We start from the raw sequence: 18,777 nt of genomic DNA, 5'->3' as shown, positions 1-18,777 counted from the left end.
GATAGAGAGACAGATAGATAGATAATACCTAGATGATAGATAGATATAGATAGATGATAGATGATAGATATATATATAGATGATAGATAGGTGATAGATAGATAGATAGATGATAGATACTGGCAGCATATATTTTCAGTTCTTTATTTACTTCTGCATATATAATCTATTTCCTACTTTATTTCCTACTAACTAATCATATAAATATTCCCTTTTCCACACCCTCTTGCACCCCTCAACTTCCTCACACTTGATCTGGTTATGTTCCTCAATGTCCTTTTTCGTATCTGAGATTCACGCCTGACCACTTTCTGGAACTAGAAACTTAATTCACATAAAAGATATAACTAACTACAGACTAAACTAATGCTGTAAGTGTGATACTACAACTAAATCACTTTTATTATTTAATATGTGGGAAACATATCACTAAAATTAGACATTTAGCATGTATTTTGTATCACTAAAGTAAATGTAAACAGTAAGAGTCTTTTATAGCTTTATCTTTTATACGTTTTGATAAAATCAAATCAAGAATTCATGCACAGATACAGAAACATATTTTGGGCAGATTTAGTTAAAAGTTTTAGAAGGAAATAATACCTGACAGTGTTTTGAAAATAAGGGTAAATCTCTTTGCAGTGATTTGATAGAGAACGACCTATCAGAGTTCCCTTCCGAATCCTGATTTCATAATGACATGGTAGGTCCTGTGGGCACGTTTCCATCCACACTGAGCACAGCCTGACACTAGAGGGTCCGTCAACCCTGTCCCACTCTAAAGGGGGCAACAATGAAGATGCAGGATGACAGAGGCAGCCAAAGGCCGTAGAGAACTCTGCCCAGAAGAGTAATCTTTCCTAAGGGTCTGTAAAACACAGCCTTTCAGAGAATTCTTGAATCTGGATAAGGCCTCCTCCTCAGGATTGTTCTCAGTTGTCATACATAACACCTCTTTATACACGTCTACTCCGATCATAAACATGTAAGATCTAGATGACCTGCCGTCCCCATTGGCTTCCCGTTCCCGTTTCCAGCAAGGTTTTCTCCACCCCTTAAGTTTGCACTTCAGACCGAGGATCTCAGTGGCTGTTACCAGGCTTCTTTCCTGGGTTACATGGCATGCAGCTGACAAAGGGCTGGGCAGCCTCGATTGGCTGGGCTCTGGATGGAATGAAGTCTACGTGATCTCTCACGGCAGTCAGGCGTTTGGAGCGGGGAAGGCTCACCTCAGTATTTCCTAGAGCCTATGAAAACAACTGGACATCTGCACAAACTCACACACTTACATCTGGGATTTCTCAGCATCACTCACTAAAGAATAGGGACCTCAGAGGGAGGAGGACTGTTGGACAAAACCCTTCCAAAGAGCCAAAGCTCTAGCATTTGTCAGACTTTGCATCTGTCCATATGGCTGTTGGGATGGGAAACTTTCTAAATATGCCCTGGGCTTCACAGGTCTTATCATTGAAGTCATTTTAGCACTGAATTTACTTTTTTTTATTTCTGCCTTTAAAAACTTCACTAGTTTTAAAAGATAGGTGTGCAGAGTGAAAAAGAAAAATAACAACAAATCTATGAGCTTTAAAATAAGAAAGACCTAGATTCTATTGACAACATCATTATTTGCTATTTATGGCCCTGGACAATTTCTTCAAATCTCACATATCTCATTTTCTCGTTTATAAAATAAACAGAAACATCTACTTTGTTGGACGATGGGGAATCACCTTTGTAAACTACCTTCAACTGTAAAATAAATAGTAGCTCCCCATATTATTATTCCAAGCCTCATTACCTTACTGTCTATGAAATTCTAATAACTGTGGTGCAGTGGGCATTCTTCTAGGTGTAGCAAAATGGTTTTGTATCAATCTATAGAATGTGAAGTCCTGATATTAAAGGTTTGGGTTTTTTTGTTGTTTTGATTTGTTTGTTTGTTTGCTTGTCAGCATCCTGCACTGGCCATGCTCCCCAGGTACACTGCCACTGTTTGAATAAAGGGGTCCCTGGTATCTGTTGTGCCCAGATTCATGTGCTTGGTGTCCTGTCACCTTGGCCACAGCTGACTGAATCGAAGATTGGCATCTGAGTCCAAAGCAGCCTCTAAGGACCCTTTATTCCAGGATCACTAACTGCTCCCTTAATCTATGGCCCACCTGGGCTCCCTCATTAAATTCCACCCCTGCCCCGAATCTCTGCCTGCCTCTGGGCTGTAATCTACCTTTGCCCCCATGTCATTTATCCGTTCCCAGCTTCTGTTTCTCACCATTCAAGGGGCCTTTCTCTGCTGGAGCTCCCTCTTTCCTTCCTTCCTCCCACCCTTCTTCCTTTGGTTCATTCGTTCCTTTCTTCCTTCCTTCCCTTATTTCCTAGTCCTCAGCTCCCTCCACCTCATCCCCGCCCCCATCCCCATCACTTGTCCTCCTGTGCCTTAGATCTCACCACCAGTTCAAGATGCAATTCTTTTTTCCCTGCCCTGGCATTTGCCCTCTAACTTGGGATAAGGTCCCTAGGGCCACAGTTCTTCTTGCTACATTTATTTATTTATTTATTTTGCTTTAAATATTATCCTTTTAAGTGAGTAAATTTTTTAAAAATTAAGAAAATAGTAGCACATTAAATATGAACTACTATTTCTAGCAAAGTGGTAGATGAGATAATCTGAAAAATCCTTTCCCTCCCCAATACCTAGAAATGATGGGAAAATGACAACAAATACCTGTTAAAATACAAACCTAAGTTCACAGGAAAGAAAGGCAAATCCCTGTGGCCTAAAGACCAAGAGGGGACTGAAAACAGATTGCTAAGTGAGTTATGAATGTCTTGGGAGGTTTTGCAGATGAGAAATTTAGAGCCTTGGGTCCAGGGTCAGAGGGGACTTAGAACTGAAATCCCTGCATAAGCCAAGACCCTTGGAGAACAAGGGACAATGTGGGTCTGGGTCTAAGTCCAAGGGATCTTCACTGGTGGAATTGATTTGCATAAATAAATAAACAAACAGGTAATTTAAAAAATACAATGCATATATTTCAGGAAGATGGAGAATGCTTCCCAAATGAAGATCTAAGATGCAAGAAAAATGGTTAGCAAAGAAACTAGAAAATATGTGGGTTACTCTAAAGCATTTAAACAAATAACATCCAATAATGGGAGAAAGAAAACAATATATAATTAAAACACTTGACAAAAAATATGCAAATGGTGGAGGGATGGTAAAGGAGCTAAAGTGTATAGAGTTATTTTTTTCCTCTAGCGGGGAGTAGAAGTAATTATTAACTTTTAGATTTACTACTTAATGAAATATATATTCTCAAAACGCTAAATTAGGCACTAACATCATAGAAATATTATAATTTCCAGAATAATAGAGAAAGAAATGAAATAAAAACAATTTGATTCAAAACTAATCAGAAAACAGGAAAAAATAGAATAATAAATATTGAAAATATAAAACAAGATAGTAGAAAGAATTCCAAATATGTAAGAAATCAAAATAAATGTAAATGCATTAGTTAGCTAATTAAATGATACAGAATGTCAAGCTAGAAGGAAAAAGAAAATCTAAATCCAGTTCTATGATGGTTACAAGAGATATAACACACACATAACTCATAACCTTTAACAGAAAGATTAAAAATAAAAGGATGTGAAAAGTTAGATTGGACACTAGTTTAAAATTTGTCATGTAAGACAAAATAGACTTTAAAGCAAAAAAATATTATTAGAGATAAAGAGATTCACTACATAAAAATAAAGGGGTTAAATCACAGGGCTCTCAATTCTAGCTCTACTGCCTACTGCCAAGTAACGTTAATAGGTTGCTTCATTTTATTTTATTTATAAAATGAGATTATTAACTGTTACACTCCTGGGCTGTTACAGCACTCATGATATTGTGTGCTGTATATATGTGTTATGCAGTCATGGCAAAATATGAAAGTGCCGCGTGAAATAGGTGAAGTTTGGGAAGCACTGGTTTTGAGTGAAAGGATATCATATCCATTTCAAATAATAGGATAACTACCACAGAAATATGAAGATTTTCCTGAAGAACCGGTATTTAATATTGATAACCAGAGTTCATGATGGTGACCATTAAAACTGTTAGCTATCCGTCCACATAATACTGCCAGGTTTATAATCAGCAGTCAGTCCTCCAACATGCAGATATAAACACATAAACACAGAAGATAAATAGAAACTTAAGAATCTGTTAGAAAATTCCCATTTTATATGTCTTGGCATAAAAATATAGTAACAATTTGACAGCCTCTCAAATCAGTCACCCTTCTATTTGATCTCTAATAGAGCACAGAGCATCCTTCACATAGCTGGTCTATGTGGTAATTAGAGCACATCAAAGACAAAAGGGTGGCATAAGTGGCCCTTGAGGAAGACCTCATATGCTGTGGAAACTACAGAGCATTGAAGCAGAGTCAGTCAGTGTCTTAGCAAAGGAGTGGGTCTCTTACACCCGAGCCTAGCCTGAATCCAAAGCTGGTACTTCTGGACTTCGGTCATAGCCCCAGAGTGAATGCACTGCTCCTGGCCTCTGTGTCAAAAGCCAAGATCACAGCTACAAACATATCCTGTACCGTGAACAGGAACTGGAAGCCCAAAGTTGAAATTATTTTCTCTTTGAAAACTATTCCTAGGGAATAAATTGGTTGTATTTGAAAGCTGCTTTAATATCATCAATTCACTTTAGGATTTATCACCTATGTTATTTTCCTTGCACTTAAAAGATGTATAAGCTTTATACTTTTCTAATAATCTATTACACTGAAGATGTGCTGTTAGCAGTACGTAAGTTATTGATAATTTCTTGTATATTGTGGGGAAAATAATAATTAAGCAGGGAGAATTATGTTATTTTATTTAACAATGGAATATTAAATTAAATGTGTAACTTCTTTTAGGATAAGGAAATCAAATTGGAAAGTTATACTCACTTGTACACAATCAGTTATGATATAGACAATAGTACAAATAGACAATAGCATAAATAGACTAACATATATTACAAGTAAAGTTATTAATATGGTTTGTTTTTGAGCTTTCAAAGATTTTATTTCAGCTTGACTAAGATACGTTTTTACACCCTCTTCCAAACACACACTAAGATATTTTTCTCATTAAAGAAAAGTTTCTAATTATCATTATCTACAATTTCCATTGAACATGCTCTTTAAAATCTTTTAAATGTTAAAAATGATCAATTTAATCCTAAGAGAAGAAATAAAGCTACAGGGAAATAGATTTCTACAAATAACAAAAGGTTACAACGTACTTTAAAACTCCATGTGTAGAGTAGTTATTTTTTCCCAATAGACAGACATTGTCTCTAAGATCTAATTACAAATGATCATTTCAACAAGTAACTCCCATCTTCATAAGATATCCTGGGTTTCTATTCAATTTTGAAAACTTTAGTATAACTGACCGTTTTTATTGTTTATTATACAGGAAGCATTTCTCTAATACTCTGCTGACCTTCCCAGAATTTAACTAAACATATCTTAGTAAATCTAAAATGTATTGACAGAGTAGAACAGTAAGAACAAAGCAGGCTGGAGCTGTTCAAACTGGACCAGCGCAGCTTCCCCTTAAACTGTCTTAAAGGTTTGCAAGGCACGCCCTCACCAGGAGAATCTACTCACCTGCCCGGAGTGCTCTAACTGGCTACTCTAAGGACTGTCGTGTTACTTAGTCATAAGTCAAGAGTATTTTGTTTATGTTACAGATATGGTGCGGTATAAAAATTCAGATGTATGGCACATTCAGTAATATGGTATATTAATAAGTATGGTTTAGTAATTTTACCATAAAGGTAGAGAGTTTTTAAAGGGCACATGACACAGTCTTTCCATCTCTCTACAGCTTTAATCTAGTCACAGGAAATAATAATAGTCCACTCATCAGTCTTGGACAATTAAAACGAAGAAATGCCATAAAAGAAGCCACTAGAAGATCGCCAAAATATATTTCCTTTCTCGGATATTCAGTATCCAGCATCTTTCACTGTGTTCCAGTTTGTTCTCTCCTCATCACCAAATCTCCATGTCATTTTCCTCTTTCTTTTTAGTACTTTTGGAGATCTCAGTAGGCTTTGTTTTTCTATAGTACAACAGGCGAGCATGCAAAATTGTGTGGCTAGCTCTAAGAATTCCCTCTTGGTCACTCTTGACTATATTCAATGTCAGTAGGCATAACAATTAATAAGGATATAAAATGAAAGCTTCATTTGGTATTCTGAGCTGTTAATTGCTCAAATGATTTTGCAGTTAAGTATTTTTCAAATGCCATCACAAAAAATCCAGATTCTTTTTAAATGGTATCCTGTATTCCCTTGCTGAGTTGAAGAACTATCATGAAATAAAGGGCACTTGAGATTTTCTGTAATATTTTTCAAGCATAATTGCAATAATAAGCTTGATTTTCTGGAAGATATTAACCTAGGCACTCATTCTCTATCACAATTTAAAATATCAAATAATTTAACCTACAATGTTTTAAAATCCCCCAATAAATATAAGCATGTTTCCTTCAGTATACGCTAATTATTATGCCTAGTGACATCAACTGCCAGATTTAAGTAAATTAACAGTTGCAAGATTAATAGTTGTGTGTAGAAGACAACTCCTCTTAAAAAGCTCTCGTCTTTCAAACTATGAATGTAGAAAAAGATAACTGCTTTTGAAAATATTCTTTCAAAAGGAGATGATAAGAAGACCAAAAACTATTTGCATCAAAATTCACTTAGATATAGAAAGGCAACCTTATAGATCAAGGCAAACCTTTGTCACAAACGTGAATGCTGCTGGGAAATTGTTGCTTTTGACAGAACTTCTAAAATTGTACAACATCTGAAAGCAATTATAGGATTATGCTTGCATTTGCTTTTATAGTTTGATTTTGTATAAAACATCTGAAATTTGTCTGCCTGGAAAGAAATGGTTATATGATAAAAATGAAAAAAAAATCAGAGCTATGTCATGAAAATTCAGCCTCTTTTTGAGGTGAACATCTTCTTTGATGTTAAAAAAAGCATAGAGAACTCAAAAACTCAACATATTCCTTCTGGGTTTCTAGTATATGTGCATTTTTATCATCAATTATGCCACCTCTACTAATATACTTTGCATATTTTGTGGTTGGATAAGAAAACATTCTTCGAGGAATATTTAAGCCAATACGAAATTAAAATTGTAACTCACGTGCAGAACAAGTCTGAAAAACTAGGAATTTCAAATCTTAAATCTTTATTGATGTTTATTATTTTGAAGTATTAAGTGTTGATTTTGTCCTGTAAGAACCACCCTAGAAATTACTGAGATTTTAAGTAGTTTTAATCCGTGACAACAATTTTAGAATAACTTTTAATTCTTTATATCTACAAAAGGTTAATTACCCTAATATAAACATTATAGTGTATGTTTTTCTACTATAGTTCCCTGTATACAGAAACTTTGAAAACATGAAGTATGTTTTAGGCTATTTTTGAATGAAGCATTTAGAATGCATCTGGGAGGAGAGATGCCCTTTTTCAATTCACACAGAAACATATGGTTTAGCTGGTCTATCCCCAAGTGGTCAAGGCATTTTTTGCCTAATCATTATCTCAAACACAAAAGATTCAGAATATGGCCCATGAGTTCCTAATATTCTGAAAAAGATCTTTTAGAGATTGATCATCCAAATATATTTGTATTTTTCAACCTATACACATCTTATAAGTGCTTAATTTTATTCATCCCCCAAACAGGCTTTTTAAAGCTTTCTTTACAGCATTTTATCTCTTAGGCAGAAGGATGATGATTATCTAAAACAGAATTTCCCAAACTTCACTCAAAAACTATGCAACACATTAATGGATGTCCCTGTGAAACAGGCATTCCAGAATGAAATAACTTTGGTATGTGCTGGAATAAGCAAAGATAAACAAGTTGTTACAAGAGAGAACTTCTCAAAATGTTAAGAACAATAGTGTGTACTATGAATCATTACCAGGAAAGTGTAGCAAGCAGTGTTTGGGAAACACTGGCCTGTATATCATACTGTGCAGACTACTGCTCATTTCAGATGTGCTTATCTTGACATCTTCTTGGTTTATAGCATACTTGGATAGAAGGAGTCAAAACCATACGTGGTACTTTAAGGGCCTACATACTACGGTTCTATATGATACGGGTAAGATCAAGTCAGTGGTTTCTCCCTATGGTCCTTCAGGAGGACAGTGGACACTTGGCTGACTTTTAGGTACTGAGCAGTGTCTTCAGGGGATGCTACCGTGTCTTCTAAATCCTTTTAATGACTTCCAGATGAAAACCCATCCAAGGCAATGCATAGTAAAACATTTCCTGTGTTACAGGAAGATGTGAATGAAGACACATACCCCTGAACAACACGGGTTTGAACTGCATGAATCCGCTTATATGGGGATTTTTTCAATAAATATAGTACTTATATTTTCATTCCATAGAACTTTAAATTAACTAAGTGTGGGGAAAATTTTGTGTTCAGTTAGAGATCACAATATGTGGAATCAAAAGAACTAGGGTTTGAGTCCCGATTCTATCCTAACCATTGTTCAAGGGTCAGCTGTGCAGGGAATCATGATATAAAAACAGGTTTCAAACTCTTAAACAGATTATAATCTCCTTGAGTATGCGGCCTAGATAGTATACTTTCATGAAGTCTTGGAAAATAATAGCCTTTACGCTTGATAGGAACTCAAAAGTTTGCTGGTACCTATTATGAAATGTAAATACATCTATTATTATATTGATCACATTTTTCATCTTTTATCCATGAGCCTGAATAAATAAAATTTTAAAACCTATGCAGGTGTTAGTTACTAAAAAAAAAAAAAAAAAACAGAAATGCAAAGCAGTTCTATATTGAGAAAAATCATTATTCATAGTGTCATAAGAAATGGGAATATTTAAAGCTGAAGAGCCTGCAACTTTTTGATGTCATTTTTATTTTTCATCACAAACCCTCCGCTCAGGTTTTTACCATGGGGCTGATGGTGGACCCAAAGTAACTTTGTGTGTGTGTGTGTGTGTGTGTTGGGGGGGGTGTACATGTGTGTCTGTGCACCTGTGAAGATATTTTGGGGGAAGAACATACATGAAAAGATGTAAGAAGGAAGATCTGCCCCTCCCATAGCTCATCTTACCCTCTTTGTTCCTCCTAAGTGTTCTAAGAAATCAAACATGCACCACATATGGAGAATCCCTGATGTAAAGTATGGGACTGGGGCTTCTGGTGGTGCAGTGGTTGAGAGTCCGCCTGCCGATGCAGGGGACATGGGTTCGTGCCCCGGTCCGGGAAGATCCCACATGCCGCGGAGCAGCTGGGCCCGTGAGCCATGGCTGCTGAGCCTGCGTGTCCGGAGCCTGTGCTCCGCAATGGGAGGGGCCACAGCAGTGAGAGGCCCGCGTACCACACACACACACAAAAAATAAAAATAAAATAAATAAAAAATAAAGTATGGGACTACAGGAAAATACTTCTTCACATTAGCTTCAGGGAAAACTCGTTTAGCCATTAGCTTAACTGACTGCATTTACATAATCCACTTACATAAAAATAACTGAGCTCAAATGTGCTCTAAACCACAGAGAAGGGAAAGGGAAGCCAGAAACAGGGAAATGCCCTCAGAAAACGGATTTGTCATTAAGAAATTTATTTGCACCCTTCCTAGGTCTACTCCATCCCCACCACCTTCAATACATGATAAAAGTTATATGAATCAAGGAGGCAAAAAATCTTCTATCTTCTGCTTCTTGTCATGATCTAGTTAAAATGACTGTTATCTGATAAACTAGCATTTTCCCACAGAGTAACCTTGGCTCCAATCACTACCATGAAGTTCTTTCTCCTCCTTTCTATAAAATCATAGTCCCTTGTTGTTGAGCCCCCTAAAATTTCTCTGTTCTTTGCTTTCTTCCTCGAAAATCATACAGCTAAATTTTCCCTGAAGAACCTATTCTCCTGAAATTTCAAGAGAATGACAGTGGACCCACATATTACTCTCACAGTTCGTTGGTAACATGAATTCTGTTCATTAGTCATACTTTACAGCATAGGACTCAGGGTACGTGGCTCTATTGTGAACATAAAATTGCTTCAAGATTTATAGTTTTGTAATTATTGAGTAAATTGTTTTTAGTGACTAAAAGTGAAAAAAGTCTTTGTTTAAGCCCTATTTATCAATATTCTTGCTAAACCAAATAGGTTTTGAAACATAATATCTTAATAATATTTCAATAGAAAGGAATTGATTATAATCATTTTTACCACTCTATCCTAGCAGCTCAATACGGCTACATTCCTTAGCTCTTTTCATTCTTTCTTAAATTTTAGAGAACTTAATATCCTATTAGGACCAGATGCTGAGAATATTCAAAATAGAGATAAAACATTCTCTTAATATCTTGATCCATCTCGGAATTGCTCCTGCAGAATCTCAGTGTGGCACAGTTAATTAACAGTAAGATAATTGGTCTCAATTTGCTTCAACATGTGAGCTAGGTGCAGAGAAATCCAGGAAGACGGAATGCCTCAGGATACATCATCAAAATGTGAGATCATAAGAGGCTTTTGGAATATTAGGAAGATAGTTGCTTCTGTTTTGAACATTTATATTTCTTGGTCCTCTCATCAACCCCAAAATGCCTTCAATGAAACTTCTACTTCTGGAAACTACTTAAGAACAAACATAAAATGTGCCTGGTCCATACTGAGTCTGCTGTACTGAAAATGGCACCAGATTCCTGAGGTCTTTTCCCTTTCAGCAGGGTTATTTGCCTTGTGAGAACCAAGATAACTGTCGGTGATTTAAACAAACTTCATGCAAACTTCTTACAACTCCCCTACTGTAAAAGAGGGGTGTGTATTTTGTTATCACATCCATCTGAAGGCGGACCAACTACTATGTGATTGAAGGCAAGATCAGCAAACTACAGCCTAGGGGAAAATGCAGCCGGCTCTCGGTTGTTCTGTAAATAAAACTTTATTGGAATAGGACTGTGTTCACTTGTTTGCAGAGCTTCTGCACCTCAGTGGCAATGTAGAGCGTCGAGACAGAGATTGTCCTGCAGAGTCTGAAATGTTTACTATGGGGCCCTTTACAGAGAGAGCTTTCTGACACTGGACTAAAGAATGCTTTGTGGATTTAATCACTTTAGAAGGAATTTTAGAGCAATCTCTAAAATATGACTCTGGTTACAGCCCCATCTTATACTAAGTACCAAAGAATCCAGGCAACGTTACACAACAGTGAATCAACGCTGAACTCACTCTGGTCCCAGTAGTTTCAATGAAATATTTCTGCTACTTGACCTAAACTCTGTTTGAGTGAGAACACTCAGGAAGCGCAGTGCATTTTTACCCGGTTTGTACACACAGTGGCATCCACTCACCTGGTCCTGCCCCTGGGCCGCTCAGATTGCTCGGACAGGAAGCTGGTGCTGCTGGTCCTGGAGATGGCAGACACGTCGCTGACGTCACTGTCTGAGGATCTGGCGGAGACGCTGTCGCAGCTTCGGTACTGATCTGTATGTACGTTATACTAAGGATGGAAAACAAAAGAGCGTGAGCTCTGTCATCGGAGGCTGGCAAACAGAGACACACATGGTGAGGCTAACGTTTACTCAGCCCACATCAAGCAAAAGTGCACTTTCGTAAACATAGGTGTGGAGTCTAAAAGATCCCAAACGCTAGCATGATACATGGGTTCCAGTATTACAAACCGCCCCCCTTCGAATGGTAAGAAGTGGTTTATAAGGACTGAATCGTAAAACGAAGAGTGTCAATGCTTGGGTGGAAAATTCATTGAATAAATGATTTGCACATACTTAAGACCTCAGAATTGTATTATTTATTTTTTCTAGTACATCAGTTCCTCTTCCCTTGCCTGGTTTTCATCGTTGCCTACAGAGTCTACTCACCTTCTACTCTATCCATGGGGTAGACTGCTTCCATCTGTCTGTGCTTCTTGAGTCTAAAACTTATATTCGATTTACCTACACAATTTCCCTATTCTAAGACATCACATTCTTTCAAATGTAACCAACAAACACATCTCTCTGCAAAAAAGCACTGACATGAAAGCAGAAGGATTGTGCCAAAGTCAATAAAGAGAAGGAGGCAAAGACTGGACTTTGACTTTCTTGCTATTATGGCTTAATTAGTTATTTTCAGGTTTAAACTATCAACTAAGTGCTGAAAGTAAAAACTGGATTCCTATTAAAATTTCAAGATACACTATATCTCATATTTAAATGTGTCTTTATATTTGTCTTTAGTATTCATTACCTGAGGTCTTAGATATCATTAGGTAAAAGATGAAAACTTGTGAAGGTTTCAAAGCAGTTAATCTACTCTTTTTCTACTTCACTCTTATTGCAAAGAATCACACAGTGAAGACCTTTATACAGTCTATATTTTTATTTTTATCTGTGTGTTTTAATCATAATAAATAGTAAGGTTATATAAGTATCTACAACTTTAAAATAACAAATATATACTTGATTTTCTATTGCTAGGTACTGGAAGGTAAGATAATATAACTTCTTATATAAAATAAAAGAACACATAACTGAAGGGACACATGACCGAACATTGGGTATTTAAGTTTCTTATCAAGCAATTTAATTTTGCATTTATGTCCTAAGGTGTGAAAATATCAAATGTTTGCTAAACTTATAGAAAAACTCATCCATCCTCTCTGTTCCATATCAAATGAGTTTTAATATATCTAAAATAATCCAAACACTCTGTTTCTAAAAATTTGTATAAAGAATTGTCTTGCTAACAAGTACTAAATAAAATGATGCTAAATTGTAGATCTGTATAACCAAAAAGAACTATAAGTATTATAAGTATTATATAATAATAAGTATTATATAATAATACTTTTTAAAAACTTCTAGAGAAAGGATCATGTTTATTTAATAATTCCTCAAGTGCTAGTAGTTCAGGCCTAAGGTATTTAAATGTTAGTTTTAATTTTTCATCTCTCATGTGTATGTTTTGGGCAAAGAATTTCACATCAAGCATGAAAACAATTTCAAATTCATAGAATATCTATAAAATTATCTTTCCAAAGAATTTTTTCATAATTGGATGATCTGTTTTTGAAAGCCATATGCTTCATTATAATCCAAAAGGACATGCATATATGCTATTATGTTCAGAACTGAGCTATTTATATAACTTCATGTATGATTTAAAATTAATATGATTTATGATAAAGTAACATGATAATATTTTACCATTAAATTCTTTCCTATCTGATAGCATGGTGCTGACTGACAGGATTCATTTCAATAAGAACTTTTTTTTTTTTTTTTTGCGGTACGCGGGCCTCTCACTGTTGTGGCCTCTCCTGTTGCAGAGCACAGGCTCCGGACACGCAGGCTCAGCGGCCATGGCTCACAGGCCCAGCCGCTCCGCGGCATGTGGGATCCTCCCGGACCGTGTCCCCGGCATCGGCAGGTGGACTCTCAACCACTGCGCCACCAGGGAAGCCCAAGAACTGTTTTTTATTTACAGAATAGATGTAAAAAATATGCTCACATAGTGGAATCTGAATTTAATTCTGTTACTGGGGTACAAACATATTTCCTATATTACTTGTTTCTGAAATTATTTTGCTAAGTAAATATGTAAATATGTTATGTGATTATTATAATGTCTCCAAACATTGAAATGATAGCTTGTCCATGAGAGAATATGAATGAATTGGTTTCTAATACAATAAAAATTTGTCCAGCTGTAAGAGATTTTCTGGCATGGCATGACCCCAGCACAAACTCCCCTTATTTGGCAAATGCCAATAATAAGCAGTGTAGACTATAACATAAGATCATGTGAGTGTGTTTGAATTATTTCTCCAACTAAACAAATCCTCCTTTTCTATAAATCATGTCTTCTTCTCCTTTTTGTCTATAGACTTTTGCTATTCCAGCCAAGAGATAAAACAAGGGATTTTAAAAGATTGTTTGTCATATTAAAAATCTTTTACACTGGAGTAAAGAATAATCCACCATTCTGATGCCATGTCACAGTTTTCTTCACATTGGTTATTTGAAGGAATGGAAAGGCTTTTATACTCACTTTATACTACTACATCTACTTATTTTCAAAATCTGTTAAAAGTTTAAATAATCACTTTGACTTTTCATCAAGCATGATTCTTTAAATTTCCTATTTAACAATTAAATATTTTAATAGAAATACATTAATTATATTTTGAGAAATGTAGCCTCCTCAGGAGAAATATACACTGATCACATAGCAGGGAAATTTGTCCTTGATGTGAGGGGAAGCTCTAATAACAGGGCTGCTATTTTCATAAGTAATAATAAACTCTTGGCAGCTGCCTACAAAAACCTACAATTCTGCTTGCTGTTCTTGGGTTACAGAAACACAAGTGCTCTTTAAAATGTGAGGCCTATGGGCCTCCCTGGTGGCGCAGTGGTTAAGAGTCCGCCTGCCGATGCAGGGGATACGGGTTCGTGCCCCGGTCTGGGAGGATCCCATATGCCGCGGAGCGGCTGGGCCCGTGAGCCATGGCCGCTGGGCCTGTGCATCCGGAGCCTGTGCTCCACAACGGGAGAGGCCACAACAGTGAGAGGCCCACATACCGCAAAAAAAAAAAGAAAAAAAAAAAGAAAAAATAAAAAATAAAATGTGAGGCCTACATGCAAATTCACTCTCCAGTTATGAATTTTACTCCATCACCAAGGCATGCGACTCTGTCTAACATCAGTGAACAATCAGCCCAGTGTCACATTTCAGAGATACGAAGTTTTGTGTTTTCTCAAAAGCTAAGTTAGTGCTAATTCCTTACTCAGGATGGAATTAGGTTTATTTAATGCTTTAAAGGAGATGCCAGGTTTGAAACATCTTAGGAATTATACTACATGTGTCTGGTAATCCTTTGCCCTGAAGAAAATCTAGTTCTGTTGGTGTTTGGTTATAAATATTTTGAAAGCTGTTAACCAATTTCTAATCTGGCAGAATTTCAACTAAGGTGCATTGTTTCATCCAAAATGCCAAATGGATTAAAACACTAAAAATAAGTCAACAAAGGAATAAAGTTCAAAATTTAATGTACATTAAATTTATGAAAATACTGGTTCTCAACTATATAAATAAAAATAGATCTTTGTAAAGTAAATTGTTAAAAGGTTGAGGTAAAAGGATAAATTTAAGAAAGAAAAAAATGCGAGAGGTTTAACTGGAATTGCTACTGGAAACTATTTAAAAATTTTATTGTAAGCATTAGGAATCTTAGAATTGCAGAGAGTACTTACCTTTTACTTAACATATAAAATTAAAAATAAGCTAATTATTTGTTATGTTATCTTATATATTTTCCTGTCCTATAGTCTTATGTTTTTAAAGAGACCATATCTTTAATCTCACATTTATCAATATAATTTATAATAATTTTATTTATGTAATATAGTAGTATCAATGGATGCAGTAAGAGCAATAGTAATGTATTTGAAAGTAATGGGTTTTTTAATATTTAAATGCAATGAGAGAGGAAAAGGAAAAGAATGTCTGTGCAAATAAGGAAGGAATGATACAATATGATAATTTAACTGAATGCAAATCAAAAGCCATAGAATAATCTCTGAATCAAACTGGAGTCATGTGTACATTTCAGTGATGTCAGAAGAGAAACGAAGGGCATCTAAGCCCCAGATCAGGAGCTGGTGGGCTCACCACGTCCTAGAAAGGCTTCGTTAATGTTGGGAAAGCACCTGCTTTCTTCTGAGGGGACCTCAGTTTTCATGAATCTGGTAAATAAGAGAACTGGAACTGAAGATCATTTTGAGGTATTTTCAAGTTCTAAATTTCAACCCATCAGAGGATTTGGAATCTCCCAACCAAGATAAACCTACTTTTTTTTTTTTTTTTTTTTTTTTTTTTTTTGCAGTACGCGGGCCTCTCACTGTTGTGGCCTCTCCCGTTGCAGAGCACAGGCTCCGGACGCACAGGCTCAGCGGCCATGGCTCACGGGCCCAGCCGCTCCGCGGCATGTGGGATCTTCCTGGACCGGGGCACGAACCCGCGTCCCCTGCATCGGCAGGCAGACTCTCAACCACTGCGGCACCAGGGAAGCCTGATAAACCTACTTTTGATTTCATTCTGAATATGTGTTAGTGGTGATTTAGACTTCTAGGGGACTTCATTTTATAGTTGTTTTTTTTTTTTTTTTTTTTGATCAATGGATTAATGATGAGAGGCCTAGTTCAGAAAAGGCTTTCAGTCTTTTTGTGCTGATTCTTTATTTATCTCTTTCTTCTTTCCTGCAGTGGCTCTGCCTATCCCTGCTGTTCTATTTGACCTCATCCTTTGACATAATGCTAAGAAATCAAGAAAATATTTCCAGCTTTAAAGATCGTTTCTAAATAAGAACATGTAACAGTGGAGGAAGAAAACCTAACTTATGCTGCTTCCTAATTCTTACTGCATTTGTGGTAAAAGCAAGCAAAAATGATGATGATATCCATAAAGACAGACAAATAGCAGATGAAGTAATAATATCATAAAGAACAAATGGGAGGAAAAATATGTGGAGCTGGAATCAGCAACTCTATGCAACATCAAGATATTTTGCTTACTGATTTTTTTTTTCTTTACTGATTTTACTTTTTAAAATACTGTTTCAGACTCCTTGGGAGTTGAGCCCCGCTGAATCACAGCGACCATGGACATTGTCCAGTTGGAACCCTTCTGCAACTAAACTAAGATATAAAGTGATAAGACGGCATCCAGCACATACGGCTCTGTGGTGGGCTGGTGACAAATCAGATGTTTGTCACCACCTCCATATTTTTGTGTTAGCCCCTGAATATCTGGCTATATAATGAACAACCTCCAATATTTAAAAATGAGTAGGTTTTTCTAGGTTCATATAACAAGCTAACAACATTTTATTTAATTTTGAATTTCAAAAAGGTCATTACTTCCAAAAGTATTCTTGACATCAGATTAAAACATGGGTTTTCCTGTAGTGGCTGCTGCCACTTTTGTAGTATTCTTAAAAAAAATGTTTTTAAATAAACCAGATAATAAATTTAAAATTGCTTCATGAAGTATAAAATTTTATGCATATTTTAATCAAAATGATCAGATGCTAGTTAGCAGTTTATAAACTCCTTATTGCATCCATACAAAATAATATTGAAATATAAATTAAATTTTTATTCACTTGAAATTGTGTGGATTTCAGTTTCTGAGACTTTGAAATCAGTTATTTTTCTCACTAAAGACAGATCAATAAATCTCACATCACATAATTTCTGTCATTCACTAAGAAATCTCCATAGGAATATCAACTTCAAATAGTATTTAAGAGTATACATCTATATCTTAATATTTCAAATACAATATTAAGTGATATTCAAGCAATAAAATGGCTTAAAATGGCTTCACATATCTTGCTTATTTATGTGAATTTGACCACGACAATCGATCATCAAGTGACTTTAATATCAAGTATTTTCATTTTCTTTTTAGATAAAACATTTAATCCAGGTTAATAGACAATATGTTACTAAACTTATATCTTGTGAAAATATCAAGAGGAGAGAGGTTATGATGCAAGACCATCACCTGAAGGATAACCTCTCTCCTATAACCTGGTGCTCACTGGTCCTACCTGCTACCCATAATGTACTTTTTTACCAGGGGAACTATTGGTTGGTTACTGGTTTTACCTTGGAGTATTGTTCACGATCAAGTTCTCGACTAGAACCAGACCCTGTTGTCTGCTTAAATCGATGCACTTTCATTTTCATCTGTCTCGTTCGCTCCTCCACTACTAAGCTTGCTGCAAAAACACACAACGGGAGTCTATTAAAACACCGAAGCACCTCTGAGGAACCGAATGGTTTAAGATTGCAATGCTTTTGATATGACTTCAACCAAATAAAATTTCGAAATCACACGATTAACAAAAAAAAAGGCAGAAGATACAATGCTAGCAACTGTCGCTCTACAGAGGAACGTGACTCAAATCACACAGAATGGGGGACACAAAGGTTAGTAACAAAAGCTAAGGATCCTATGTCTTTATCGGATATGAAATAATCTCAGTTCCATTCATGAGTCATTAAGTGAAACCGAATTTAATTGTGAAAATATGCTTCCTGTTGAATGAACTGGTTGTTGCTTGTACATATAGATAGAACACATCACAGAGAGATACACGTGTTTATTTACATGCATGCACACCATGTGTCACCCTCAGCTGCAGGAGTCACCTAAAAACTCTTGTAATGGAAGAGCGCCTGCTTTTCTGAGGCATTCTTATTAAATCCTTCATTTCTACCAGCTGCTTTTCATGAATATTTGCCATTCTTAAAAATGGACTTGCTAAGAGAAAAGATTCGTTCTCTATTTCTGAAGAAAACATAAATGAAATTCATACTTTTTGAAAATGTGATATAGAACTTCAGCTCTTTAATTTAAATTTGTAAATAAACATGTGTATTCCAGTTATGCCTTTATCATCTCCTAAGTAACGGGAGTGATGGTTTAGATGGGAAGAATTACAGTCTTCAATAAAGGATGAGCTATTTTAAGTCAGAATCCATCACAAGCAGCTTGGCTTTAAAACCCTGCCTTTAATTTTTACATTCTTACAAATGAAGAGCGAAGAATATAGTCGTGTACGTATACCTGCATTGTGAGACCTACGTTTATGTTTCACAACTTATCTCTTGCCAATCTCTGAAACAAGTG

At 36.0% G+C, this 18,777-nt stretch overlaps 1 protein-coding gene across 50 annotated transcripts in view; it reads right to left on the bottom strand.

Moving 5' to 3' along the window:
* RIMS1 (regulating synaptic membrane exocytosis 1) overlaps positions 1-18,777 on the bottom strand; it is a 480,747-nt gene that overhangs the window by 82,823 nt on the left and 379,147 nt on the right. For 32 of the 50 annotated variants that reach the window (XM_060114420.1, XM_060114421.1, XM_060114431.1 and 29 more), the window contains 2 exons: positions 17,751-17,863; positions 11,433-11,581 (listed from right to left, as the gene is read on the bottom strand). The exons of the other annotated variants lie outside the window; for them this stretch is intronic. In XM_060114420.1, coding sequence (XP_059970403.1) covers positions 11,433-11,581; positions 17,751-17,863 — 262 coding nt within the window. The remainder of the gene's footprint in view (positions 1-11,432; positions 11,582-17,750; positions 17,864-18,777) is intronic. 50 annotated transcript variants of the gene reach the window in all.

The sequence above is a fragment of the Mesoplodon densirostris genome, chromosome 12 (assembly GCF_025265405.1).
Source record: "Mesoplodon densirostris isolate mMesDen1 chromosome 12, mMesDen1 primary haplotype, whole genome shotgun sequence".
In the NCBI taxonomy this organism is placed as follows: domain Eukaryota; kingdom Metazoa; phylum Chordata; class Mammalia; order Artiodactyla; family Ziphiidae; genus Mesoplodon; species Mesoplodon densirostris.
Note: the sequence above shows the minus strand (reverse complement) of the source record. Positions and strands in the feature narration are given on the sequence as shown.